Raw genomic sequence first — 14,037 nt, 5'->3', positions numbered from 1 at the left:
TGTCTGCTTCATTGTCATGATGCCAGTCACACTTAGAGGTTACAATGGTATTATATATCATTACGATATTATGAAAGGAATGAAATTATGAAATCAAATACTGAATGGAATGTAGCAACATTATGAAATCAAATACTGTATGAATTATCGGTGCAATTTCATCACAAATGAGGGACGATTGTAACATAGTTCCCCAAATGAGGGACAATTGAAACATAAATATGTAAACGTACTGCATTTGGCAGAAAAGAAAATTGAACAACGAGAAAAGAAAATTGAACAACAAATGCATACTGCATTTGGCTACTGAATTACTCACAAAGTTATCAACATGGATCACAAATGATTATGAAAATTATGGATTTATCAACTGAAATATGTAAGAAAGTGAGGCACAGTAAGTAAGTGAGGCCTTGGCACAGTGCTGTCAATTAAATCTTCAGAGCACTTACTAATTGCACTAATGAGTGTTTTATAGTTTTGACAATGTTCTTACATTTGCTGGCAAACAGGATTACAGATCCTTGTGACCCAATTCATGATCCGAAATGTCAACCTCATATTCCTCGTATTCATCAAAATTTGAGTCCGAGTAACTATCCTCCTGAGGGCATTGTTGAATTGAACTTTTAATCATTTGACGATTGTCGGGTAATTGCGCGGGTTGGAATGATGATGCGCTGCAAGATGGCCCTTGTACCACGATTTCATCATCTATCTCTGTATCGGATGCTAGTTCCCCAAAACGGCTTGTTGTTTTGCGGAGACGTTTGCTTCTACGAAATCCAGTTTCTTGTCGAATGATCCTTACTGGGGGTGCTGAGTGATAAGAACTAACTGAATTATCTGGGCTAGCAATTCTTACTTGTTTATTGGTCGGAAATTCTTTCGAAGATTTTCTTTTGGAACTTCGTCTCTTACTTGTCCTTGATACTTTCCGTTCTGGAATTTTAATTCTGATCGCCTTTTTGGTGTTAGATTTCGATGGGTCTCGGCTGGGATCAGTCTCTGACTGTTTTCTAATTGAAATTTCCCCGACATTTTCTTTAATGAAGTTGAGACATTTTCTTTAATGAAGTTGAGCCCGCAGGTTCACTGAGCACCAAAAACAGTTGGCAAAATGTGCGGGCAATGAATATTGCAACGAGGACAGATCAGGCTTAATTCAGTTGATGGCTGTATTGTATGGGGAAACACAAGGTCTGAGGCGACCACAGCAACTATTACAAGCTTGCCTCCAGTTGCAAGAGCGAAGAGGATTGAAGCCTCAAACGATGCTAAACTATCTCGCAACTTTCAGCAACTTCGTTGATTACTGTTTTTTGTATTCAGACGGTGTCTCCAACAGGATGGAACGAGAGCACTCAACGATGTTGGCGGCAATTAAAAGTGTAAGGAAAGCGTTCTCCACTGCAGCTATTAAGAACTATCGTACCACAGCCAAACAATTGCGAGCCCGGGTCCCGTCGATTGCTCTGGTACGAAATCGTCACAAGCTGGCCTTGAGTCATCTAATGGACAACTTAGCAACATCTACCTTAACGTACAAGCAACAACAGGCCCTAAATTTCTTTGTGCTACAAGGTAGACTTAATGTACGGTCTGGACCCTTACTGGCACTCACTTGGGAGGACGTCAAGTACATTGAAGAAAACAGCGTTCTGGAAACTGATAGGCACAAGACGGGAAAGTTTTATACGCTGTATTTGAAAATAAAGGCCGATCAAATACCGCTGCTTTACAAGTTAAAGGAGACATTTGCCGACGAGAATGATTCAATGGAGTCGAAGTATGTCTTCAGCTCGAAGCAGAACAAAATTGAGCGGTCCATTTCAAAACACATTCAGGAAACTTTCTTTACTCTATTCGGCGATGACCCAAACGAAGTGCGATTTAACGCCAACTCCATCAGAAGGTATTGGGAACGCCGATGGAAAAGTTTCATTGGCAAGGTTCCAGAAGGGGTGACAAAAGCGCATTTGGCACAAACGGCTCACAACAAGACAACAGCTGAGGATATCTACATTGGTAGAGAGGGAACCTCAGAGGACCGCGACCAGCTGTTGTCGATATATTGTAACGATTTGTCGTCAGATATCCCACCGGAAGAAGCCGAAGAAGCAGAAGTAGACGACAAAGAGTCTGATGTAGAGTCTGACTTTGAAGCGCCCGAAGAGCCACATCCCATTGATCCACAGACGCCAATGGAGACGCCTATATGTTCGGAACCAATCGTACGGCGATTCAATGCAATTAGGCCGTCAGTTAACCTAACTCCAATTAACCCGGTTACTCCAACAGAACAACCTGCTGCAAACGTGACTCGGGAACAAACGGTTACTGCAGACGCTCGACGGAGGTCAACTATAGGTCAGAGTAGTGAAGACGTTCTCCGAGAGAAGTTTATAAAGTCTTTGAAATCATTCCGCGTCAAATCGGGAGCCCCCGCGTGGACTGACCCCGAAAAGAAAGCATGCTTGCTGTTTTCCGGAGTCAGTTCCACAGTTTCAGTTCCCGACATCAAGGCACGATGTGAGGAAGCTGGAATTAGATTATCGAACGATGCGCATTTGCGGATATACACAAAACTAAAGTCTGCTGTTCAAGTATTCAAACATAGATAAATTTTTTATTGTTTTAGCCATTATATTTGTTTAACCTTGTTTAACCTAGTTTAATTGTTTAACCTTGTAACTTAACATGTTTAACCTTGTAATCATAACTTAATGTTTAACCTTGTAATTGTTTAACGTTATTTAATTGTTCAATCATAACTTACCTAAAGTACCTGTCTTTTCTACCAAGAGTACTATGTTTAATCAGTCGTCCGACGATTTTAGTAGTGAAAAATAGACCAAACGTCCGACGCAATGTTTGTTTGTCTGTAAAATTTGAGAAAAAAGTCTGTAAAATTTGAGAAAAAGTTAATTTTTTTAAAAAATAGTCTGTAACTACTGTAAAAAATTTGGTAGTAAAAAACGTATTCTCAATACCAATTTGAAAAATATTGTAAGAATTTAGTAGTAAAAAATTTAATCTCAATATCATATTAAAAAAATTGATCTGAAATGCCAATTTGAAACCCTTACAACCACCCTTACTACTTTTTTAAATTGGCATTTCAACAAAAATGTTGTTTCAAATTGGTATGAGCTTTACACTTTTCGCTTCAAATTGTCCTTCAGATCATGTAGTAGTAGTAGTAGTAGTAGTAGTAGTAGTAGTAGTAGTAGTAGTAGTAGTAGTAGTAGTAGTAGTAATAGTAGTAGTAGTAGTAGTAGTAGTAGTAGTAGTAGTAGTAGTAGTAGTAGTAGTTAATACGGGAATATGGGTGTTAACACCCGAAAAATATGGGTGCTAAATGCGAAAAACCCGGAGCCAGTGTACCCATTGCTCAAAGGAACGTGGAAGTTCTTACAGGAAACCGCAAAGGCCGTTTTAGGACTCTCATTGAGGCCGAAAACCAATCCCGACTACTCATTGGCAGAGAGGTGCTGGTGGGCAAGAAGAAGAGTGCGGGCTGGTTCGAGACACTAGCTGGTGAGAAACTGAGACTGAAGAGTTCAGCGGAGGCTGAGCTTGTGACAGTTAGCAGCGACGAGAGGTCAGTGGTTGCTGATCTAGTGTCTACAGCGAATAAAAGATCATCTGCGGTTTCTGATGACGATAGTTGTGTATGTTCAGGTTGTAAACGTCGCTTCGACACTGCAAGAGGCTGCAAAGTGCATGAAGCCAGATTCTGCAAGTCTAAGGGTTCGAAGAGGGTCGAAGACAGCGCGTCAAAGTTTGTTGGGCTAGAGAAAAGCCTCACTTGTCAGAAGTGCACTAGGGAAATCGCAACTGTGAAAGGCCGACGAATTCACGAGTCACGATACTGCGGCAGAGAAAATGCTGGAAGATCCCGCATTTTCTCCTGCAATGTCCTCGATCGAGATGGAGTGGAGTTCGAAAATGTAGAAGCTTTCAAGTATCTCGGTTCTTTCGTGAGCTGGCAACATGGTGACCTAAAGGAAATCAGTGTCAAGCTGGCGGAAGGGAGACAGCAATTTGCGAGCTTTCAGAAGCTTTGGAAGAGCAAACAACTTAGTATTCCCCTCAAAGTTATACAGAGCTCTCGTGTTATCAGTGGTCTTATATAGCTCTGAAACGTGGACCATGAATAAATCAACGCAACGGAAATTTGAGAGCTTTCACACCAGTTGTCTGCGAAGGATACTATGTTTTTCATATCTGGAGAGGGTGACAAATGAAGAAGTACTGGCTAGATCACGTATGTCGACACTTTCTGCAATGATCATGATTAAACGGTTGAAATGTTTTGGCCATATCCTGAGGATGAATGACGATCGTCTAGCGCTCCGAGCCTTCACTTGGGAGCCGACAGAAAAATATCGATATGCTAAACGAGCTCCAGGGGGTCAACGCAAGATGGATGAACTTGAAGAAGATTGCTCAATGAACAACATGAGCTACATCACCTTACAACAGAAAGCGAAAAGAGAGTCTAAATCCCGCTTCAACAGTTTTGTCGAACAGCATTTCCTGGATTAAATAAACCCGGATAAGCTCAAACTTATATGCATTCTATTAAATTGTTTGTACTTATTGTTATTGTTCCTTTATTTCTTTATGGAAATTAAGTGTTCAAACAGTAGTAGTAGTAGCAGTAGTAGTAGTATTAGTAGTAGTAGTAGTAGTAGTAGTAGTAGTAGTAGTAGTAGTAGTAGTAGTAGTAGTAGTAGTAGTAGTAGTAGTAGTAGTAGTAGTAGTAGTAGTAGTAGTAGTAGTAGTAGTAGTAGTAGTAGTAGTAGTAGTAGTAGTAGTAGTAGTAGTAGTAGTAGTAGTAGTGGGGGACAAAATCCAACCTCACCTCCACGTGGTGTCCCCTGGGGGTAGGTCATGTGCTGCGGCTCTCCGCTCACATGGTCGAGCTAACGAGGCACTGGTCTTCTAGTTTGTGGCGCAACTAGTCGTATCTCAGCCTTCAAACACCAAAGCAATGAGTATGGACAACAATCTGCGGTAGCAGATTCAGAGAAATGAGAGTCGGTCAGTGGTGGCTGACCAAGAGTCTTTAAGATGTCAGAATTGTCAGCGGCAATTCAGTACAGTTACCGGACGCAAAGTGCACCAAACAAGATTCTGCAAAGCCGGTTTGTCAACGAATGTCGTCGACAAGTCAAAGTTCGAGCAACTAGAGGCGAGCCTTACCTGTGACAAGTGTGAAAGAAAGTTCAAAACAGTCAATGGCCGAAAAGTTCACCAATCGAGATACTGTGGCAAACCTAAAGCAGTTGCCACACGCGTGTTTTCCTGCAAAGTACAAGATGTTCTCGGAAACGAGTTTGAAAACATAGAAGCGTTCAAGTATCTCGGATCATATGTCAGCCTCAAGCATGGAGACCTGCAGGAAGTCAATTGCAAACTTGCAGAAGGTAGACAACGGTTTGCTAACTTCCAAAATCTCTGGAAGAGCAAGCAGCTCAGCGTGCACCTCAAGTGCAATTTGTACAAAGCACTCGTTTTATCAGCCGTGCTGTACAGCTCAGAGACTTGGACTCTTTCGAAATTAATGGAGAGAAAACTTGAGAGTTTCCACTGTGGTTGTCTTCGGAGAATTCTACGTGTGTCATATCTGGAGAAAGCAACGAACGAAGAAATTATGTCAAGATCACGAATGCCCCAACTATCCACGATGATCATGCTCAAACGGATAAAATGGTACGGACACATCCAGAGAATGGAACCAGGAAGATTAGACCGCCGTGCCTTCGATTGGGACCCGCCCGATCAATACGTCCATGCTAGACGCGCTCCTGGGGGGCAACGGAAAACGTGGATGAGTCAAATCGAAGGAGACTGTGTGCGAAACAAAGTATCGTTCACCAGATTGCAGGAGAAAACAGCAACCGGGTCAAAGAATGCCTTCAACAATTTCGTCGTACAGCACTTCACAGAATAACCAAACAAATAACTCTTCTTGTTTTGTTTGTATTTGTTGCCAACCGTGCCTTTATTTCATATTTGGAATTAAAGTGTTGAAACAGTAGTAGTAGTAGTAGTAGTAGTAGTAGTAGTAGTAGTAGTAGTGTAGTAGTAGTAGTAGTAACCGTAGTAGTATTAGTGGTGGTAGTAGTAGTAGTATTAGTAGTAGTATTAGTAGTAATAGTAGTAGTAATAGTAGTAGTAGTAGTAGAATTAGTAGTAACAGTAGTAGTAGTAGTAGTAGAAAAGTAGTAGAGTAGTAGTAGTAGTAGTAGTAGTAGTAGTAGTAGTAGTAGTAGTAGTAGTAGTAGTAGTAGTAGTAGTTGTAGAAGTAGTAGTGAAGTGTTTTGGAAATCATCCAAGAATGTTGCCCACACTTCCTCGTCGGCTAGATTAGTTTGGACTGTGTGTTACAATTAGTACTTAAGCATGGAAATTTTCACTGGCGGGTGCCGTAAGCCACCATAAAAATTCTGGCTGAGAAATTGTTAGTGAATGTTAGTAATCAGATCTTTAATTTTTGACTTATTCTTCAAATCTGTTGTTCTAATAAATATCTTGTACTATGTTGCTGTTCTGAGCAAAAAATTGTCATTGTTTTTACAAACTCTAGTTTTCGCTAAAATAAATTTATGTGTTCCTTGTCTTTTTCTTTGGTTTGTATTGTACATGATGAAATGCTTTATGTTTAAAACTTGATCTCTGTGGGCAATATTATAATAAAGTAAGAGACAATGGAGTTCTTAGTACCTAAAAACAGAAAAGGGGCTTGAACTTGTTCTTTGGTAGCCGTTGGGGATATCAAAGAGCCATTTTTTGGACTTTTTCTTTAAATCTCTATTAGAACTAAAACCTTCATTTTCTGTAACTCTATTGTATAAGATACAAAGGGTACAATATATCCCTTGTTGAAATAAGAACATAGATAGTACTTCCTATTTTTCCTATTTAAATGCCAGTGTTGTGGCATTTTCTTTGAGATATGCCTATGTGCAATTGCTGTCCGGTTGAAATTTTAATTTTTCGTTACTCTGACACCAAGAAGATGTTGACTGGTCACGATTTTAAACTTTTGTCCTCAACTTTTGAATACTTTTTTAATATATATATATATATATATATATATATATATATATATATATAGAACGCCACGTTTGTTCTCGTAGAAAACCATGTGATTTTCGTTTTCAATGTAACTGCAGTTGTTGTCACTCAGTTTATAGTCTTCTCTTAACCATATGTAGGACTATGATCTGTCGATTCTTGTAGATCACTCTTACAAACAAAAAAACAGCAGTGGTTCAAGTAGTGAATCTTGTGGGACTCCGCTGAATACATTTTAAAAACTAAAAATTTTTAGTTAGTTTAGTCTTCTGGTTTTTAATGAGTATAACGGTCAATGATGATGTCTAATGCTTTGCTATCTAACAATAGGTGATGAGTTAGCAAAACGTTTATTTGAAGTATTTTGTCGAAAATTCTCTGTAAAAAGCTGCTAGATCTTTGTTGCGTTTTAGGTCATTTAAGTTATTGATTTTGCTAAGAAAAGAAAAAATGAACAATGGTTGATCGCTTTGACCACGCCGAACTGTGAATACTAAATTTGTTGGTTTTTTTGTACAAAAGACCGCCAAAGAACTTTTTCAAGAGATTTAGGTGGAAATGAGGGGCAGTTTATAGGCGGGCAAATGTTGATCGAGATTTTGTTCCCGTCAGTGGGTTGTTCTGATAAAGTTTTCTTTCCACTGGTCAGGAACTCTACCTTTATTGGGACAAGTTTCAAAAATTGAATGTTGTGAAATATTAAGGGTGGTAGATACATGTTTAGAGATCATGCATTGAGGATCTTTGCTTTCTGTTGAATGCAACTTCTCAAGAATCAATTGAAGTTGTTGTCTCCAACAAGATGTTATATTTTATAGCTTTAGGAAAGTTTATATTGGCTTTAATAGCTTGATCGTTCTTTGTTTTTACTTTTGCTGTGCATTGCGCCCAAATTAAGCAGATGATATGTGATCCTTTCAAAATTTTCAATTTGAGTGCGTAAATATTGGTCTTTTGCTTACATAAACTAACGTTTGAAAGTCAAAGTCAATAATCTGCATTCGTATGAGATGATTTGCGACTCGTTGAGAACGATTCAAAAAACGTTCATCCGTCTTAATTTTCTTGTTTTTTGAAATTTCAAAATGTTCAAACTGATGGGTTTTTGATGTTATAGTGAATCATAATGTATGACATGCTCATAAATTACATTTTAAATGCATAATTCAAAATGTTCACAAACAAATAGGAGAACAAAAAGAGATGGTTACTTATAGTAAACCGGATTTTAATAATATAGAGAAAGCATCATAAATAATGATGGGAATCATCATGGGATTTCATCTTGACGGGACAAGTCAAGGAATGTTTGTTCATGACGGGATTCGTCAAGCAGGTAAACCTGTTATCTGTAACAGGGACCCGTGCGGTAGAAAATAACTATGCGAAAATCCCAAGGAGATTAACGAAAATGGGTAAAAATAACCTAAGATTAATTAACCATTGATAGGACTGTAACGAGCAGACAGAAGTTGCATTGAGATTGGAATAAATAAAAACAATAACTATTTTTCATTGAAGGAGTAGGTTTGTTCTTATTAGCTGAAATGAAACAGGCAAGATGTCCAAGACTTTCATAATTTCAATGTATGATTTTTTACAATTCGGAACCCATTTAAGACATCAGTGTCGAAACTTTTCCGACTTCCACATTGCCAAAACCGAAAAATTTTACGCGAAACCTACTGCCAAATGGAGGACACCATCGACCAGATAAAAGTTTTCTTCTAGACAAATAAACTGCGAGTGGAACACTACCCTTCAAAAAATTGAAAATTTTGTAGATTTTGCATTGCTGAGGTCAACATGCTTATCCCAACACAATAAACTGTTTACAGTGATGACCAAATCTACAATTGAATCAACGTGTTTCAAGCGGGCCCATCGAAATAGAGGTCAGCATTGTCGTAGTGTTGAGTAAAAGACGAACTTTTACAATTGTCCAGATGAAAGTCCAACTCGTTTGAAATTGACCAGGAGGATAAGCTGTCTATTTCATTTTGAATTTTGTCGATTGAAGAAACAGAAAACAATTTAAGGTCATCCCAAAAAAGAAAATATTCAGAATATTGAACTGAGTCTGTAACATCGTTAATAAAAATGATAAAGACAAGTGGACCCAGCACGCTACCTTGAGGAACTCCTAACGTCATCTATAATTCACTTGAAGAACATCCGTCAACTTTAATCACTTGCTTTTGACCGAAGATATACGATTGAAAAAGTATTAGGAGATTCTGATCAAAACCAAATGAGGATAATTAATGTAATAGTAAACCATGCGAAACTGAGTCAAAAGATTCTTCACATCAAATATAAAGTCAAGCGATAGTGAGTTTTATCTTTAGCAGCATAAGCTTTGTCCAATTACGTATTGAGTTGATTGACCGTGCTACGTTGTTTCATGAACCCGTGCTGTTCACGCTTTTTTTAAAACAGACTCGGGAATAATTGAAGTTGAATAATAAACGCTCAAAAACGATTGACAATTTAGATAGGAAGCTGATAAGTCTGTAGTTTGACACATCGGATGTTGACCCAGATTTGAGATAAGGAGTAACGATTTACGTTTTCCATTGAAAAAGCCATTGTCGAGTTTTATTAATTTGCAAGAAAAACTCAAAAATCAATGGTGACAATTGTTGAGCACATTCTTTGAGTACAAAAGGCGGAATTGAGTCCATTCCCGTTGATGAAACATCGGGAATCCTGCTTAACAAAATATATACGTTGTCAATTGTGAAAAAGAAATCTTCCAAATAGATGCTACCATCCAAGCTGCCATCCTGTCTTGGACCACAGTCATTGACGATATCAAGAAATTGTCGTTCGACTGCGCTTTTAGCAGTTAAGGTTGTCCAATCTATTCCCGAAAAATTGAAGTCACCAAGAAAATAGTAGGAATTGTTTGTCATATCTCTAGAGTATGCAAAAGAAAAAGATTGATGTATTGGCTAAAACAATTTGCAATGGTTGATTTTTCAATAGAGTACCGCGACGACGCTGGAGGTATGTAGACATTAACGCTTGCTTTATTGAGAATTTGGTTAAGCCTTTGATACCATTGACTGAGAAGCTCGTCAAAATTACTGGAGCAATACGATAGAAACGGTTCTTCGTTGGTTATCTCATTTAACTTACGGCGATCGACTTTTTAGCAAATTTTGTCAGTTTATTATTTATTGAAAACGAACTTCGTCTCACACGGCTGTTAATAATATGAAAACATGAGTAATTAACAAGTCAAGTATTCAAAATGTGGGTTCAATAACTAGCAGACATATGGTGCCCATAGAAAGAGAAATGTATACCATCTTTACAGAAGTAATTAAATGGGAGGGTGAAGTATGGGGACAGAATTTGAAAGGTTGTATTTTGATAACCACTTCGACAACAAATGAAATGGAGCTGAAACTCCACGGGAGCGACCTAAATCTGGTCAACTAAGCAACGTCGTTTCTCAAACTTATGCTTACCTTTGACTTCAAGAGACCTGCTGATGCCTCAAACAATATAAAGTCCTCAATTACAGCTCAGATTTCCGTTGTAGTGCTGTGTTGGCGCATGCGGCAACCATCTTGATGTTTTCGTCTCGGCATGTGCTTTTTGAACTGTTTCACTGAAATAATTTTTTCAACAGACTCCTGAATAGCTGGTCTCCGTCTGTGATACAGTATATCATAGCTCAATTATTGACGCAGAATTCTTTTTGCTGTATATATTCCACAAGATCCTCATGATCGCACACTTTGATCTATGTGAACTTAGAGTGTCGTTGATGTTGTCAAGCCGTAACACAAGATCAGTTTAATTTGAACGTATTGGCTGTTTCCAATCAGATGTCTTCAAATACTTTGAGATCTCTCTGGATAATTTTGTGATTATACTCCTGATGAAGTGACTCAGACTCCTGATGAAGCTCATCGTCCCCAGAGACCTCAAAGGTGAATTCCGAGAAGATCTAATAGTTTTCATGCGGTCGTTTTGACCTGTCTTCACGGACAGAGTTGTCATCTTGTTCGGCATAGCTTCCTGCTTCACTAGTTATGTCATACATCTGAGAACCAGGGAATGGCTGTATCCCATTTTTTAATGAAAGGTACTGTAGGCATTGTTGGATAGGCTGTCTTTTCACCGTTTGGTCCTTCCCCTGAATAAAAGTTATGTGATCTTCCCTGCTAGCACGGAGCAGCGCAGTGACACATTGTGGTATTAAATTGTTGCTAATTTTATTTCGTTCTAGAAATGGATGTTAAATATGATTTCAAATCAGACGCAAATAGATCTAAATGGGAGAAAATTCTTATAGAAGGTTTAGAGAAGGCAAGTAAACAAAATTTCAAAGAGTTTAACATTTGATCGACAATTAACTTAAAAGCTTGTGAAATGTGAACTTCTGTTTAGATTCTGATTGAGATACATCCTACCCTTACCTTGACAGATTCTGCAGCCCTGTATATCCAGGATTTAATATTAACCAAATGTCTTTATCCAATTTGTACTACCTTTTCCAACGAAATAGATGTCATAAAGGACGTTATTATGTCAAAATTCCCCCCTCCCTTAAATCATTGGGCTGTATCAGAGGCTTTAGATTCAATAACTAATAGGCAGCCAAAAAATGGAAAACAAACTACTCAAGGAAAGGACCAATTTCTGCTTCCTTATGCCAAACTGCGCTGTCTAATTTGCAGGGTAAGATATACAAACCTAAATTTCATCCAGAAGTTAATTGCCGCGTCGGGATTTTTATGTGCCTCAACTTTGATTCGGAAATTTTTGCTTTGAATGTTTGCAGTATTATGAATGCTACTGTAACATAAAAAGAGGTGAAAGTCTGTAAATGACAAGTAAATTAGGTCAGATGAGGCACATCAATGTAAGCGGGATGTAGTTAATGGCAATTGTTTTGAGGCTGTACCGTCTGAAGTATTGACACAACCTTCAAAAGATGAGAGCTCAAATAAACAAACCAGCTATTCTGTGTGACTCTCAGCTGTTTCATGCCCTCGAATGCAAAGATCCCAATATCGACCTAAGTATACTTATCCAGTTTCGGCAATTCTTTTTCTGTTTCAGGAATTTTTCCAACTACCAGTTACTGAAGTAAACGAGGACGTGATATGGTTAATAGCAGGATGCGTGGAGTTCCTCTGCGTAGATTTAATTCGGGTTTGTGATGTCATTTCGTTACTGCTCGAGGGTAGAGCGGTACAAGTCTCCCTCCTGTCTTAGTAGACTTGTTTTGTATTTATATTCGTAAATATCTACATCGTGTTTAAAAAGAAACCGGAAACATTGATCAGTGATAACAAAACATTATTTGTTCATTGGTAGTATCCAGCAATATTTAACAACTGTAAATTTTTATTTGTTAAAGTGAAATGTAACTGGTGCTGAACATAATGTGAACATCAAAAACACAGTAACAGAGCTCGGTTTTTAGCTGATTGTATTCAATTTTGACACATTCTTGAAAACTTATGTTTTTACTCAGCGTTTAAACGTTTTCAACGCTTTTTTGTTTCAGCTAATCGGATCGTTTGTCAAAAATTTGAAGTGCTTAGAGATGAAAGTGGAAGATGTGAAAAATTCACTTTGCGCGGATAAGGTTAGCCAAATAAGTTCACCATCATTATTCGGTCATATTGCTGAGTCACCATGCTAGACTGAAAATCAAAGTAAAAGGTCAAATAACCCTGGCAAATATATTTCATTGTTTATTACAATCAGTTGGCGAAAGTTTGAAAGGTCACGCATTTTGCGTTGTTTACTGCTAGAGTTAAGTCCTAACATGACAAGCGAAAGAGGTTCGAAGTATCCTAATAGGCCTTTAATACAATATGAGAGCATTGAAGCCCTTGACCTCGCTTCTTTCAATAATAACATCAATGTTAAGGTTCTGCTCGAGTTACTCGAAATTAGCCGAGATGTCAACGATAGACCAATGCTGGAGGATGGACAGAGCTACCAAGATTGGGAAAATTTGGATAAAGAGGCTTTGACGGAGAAATACCGTTCAGTTGCTAAGCTTTTAATAGCAGAAGAAAGGCAGAACCTCCGAAATATTCAGATGATTTTGTTTGTGTTCATTGCCCCACTGCAAGATTTAGAGGGTGTCCCTAAACAGGTACGTTTGTCTTTATATTGTTTCGAATTTTAGCATCAATAATGCAGTCATGGGTTGGAATGTACTTTGTTTCAGAAATTTGAGGATATTTTCTGCAGTGTCAACACAGTGCATGAAATGTCAAGCCTCTTCTTGCCACGTTTAGAAGGAATTTTAGAATTTTATGGAAATGTAAGTTGCAGCTGTGTTATGCCCGAATTCTTTAATGATTAATAGCCGCAAAGAGCTAGCTGAGCCTATTATTGGCCTTTTCTTGGTTTTTACAATTCGAAGAATTGAATTGTATTAGGGCGCTGTCTTTTTTAATAGCCGCGAAGCAATAGCTGAGGCTATTATTGGCCTTCTCTTGTTTTTTTTATTTATTTCGTCGTCAAGATTTTTTTAAAGACCAAATGACGTCACAACCACTTCAAATCTGCTGTTTGTTCATTCTTTCAAACAATTTCAACTGAATTGCGTGCGTGACGTCAGTTTTCACTCTTTGTGGAGCTAGTTTTTTGTTCATTCGCGTGATTAAATTTTTGGTCACACGTGACTTACCTCACTCTCAAACTTTAATTCGCAGATATATCATCAAATGAGTGCTTGTCACCTTAATTGAAGGTTATTTAAGAGCAGGATATAGAAACAGCAAAAAGTTATACAGATTCTTAATCAAAAGTTAACATATCTGCCCTTAATGAAAAGAATAAGTTTCTTTTTTGATCTGTCTTTTTTTTTGCCTTTTTGAGACTACAGATCTAGGAACCTATTGTGGCTAATTTCTGGCAATTTGCCAGCTATGTTTCAAGATCTGTTCACTCATTTTTATGATTTTT

At 38.1% G+C, this 14,037-nt stretch overlaps 1 protein-coding gene across 3 annotated transcripts in view; it reads left to right on the top strand.

The window, feature by feature from the left end:
• Nucleotides 1-11,298: 11,298 nt before the first annotated feature.
• LOC142342761 (son of sevenless homolog 1-like) overlaps nucleotides 11,299-14,037 on the top strand; it is a 129,502-nt gene continuing 126,763 nt past the window's right edge. For all 3 annotated transcript variants that reach the window (XM_075394304.1, XM_075394303.1, XM_075394302.1), the window contains exons 1-6: nucleotides 11,299-11,412; nucleotides 11,494-11,784; nucleotides 12,169-12,261; nucleotides 12,620-12,700; nucleotides 12,989-13,219; nucleotides 13,295-13,390. In XM_075394304.1, coding sequence (XP_075250419.1) covers nucleotides 11,335-11,412; nucleotides 11,494-11,784; nucleotides 12,169-12,261; nucleotides 12,620-12,700; nucleotides 12,989-13,219; nucleotides 13,295-13,390 — 870 coding nt within the window. In that variant the 5' untranslated portion in view covers nucleotides 11,299-11,334. The remainder of the gene's footprint in view (nucleotides 11,413-11,493; nucleotides 11,785-12,168; nucleotides 12,262-12,619; nucleotides 12,701-12,988; nucleotides 13,220-13,294; nucleotides 13,391-14,037) is intronic.

Source organism: Convolutriloba macropyga, chromosome 7, assembly GCF_964194025.1.
Source record: "Convolutriloba macropyga chromosome 7, txConMacr16.3, whole genome shotgun sequence".
In the NCBI taxonomy this organism is placed as follows: domain Eukaryota; kingdom Metazoa; phylum Xenacoelomorpha; order Acoela; family Convolutidae; genus Convolutriloba; species Convolutriloba macropyga.
The sequence above is the reverse complement of the archived record's forward strand: the minus strand, read 5'-3'. Positions and strand labels throughout refer to the sequence as shown.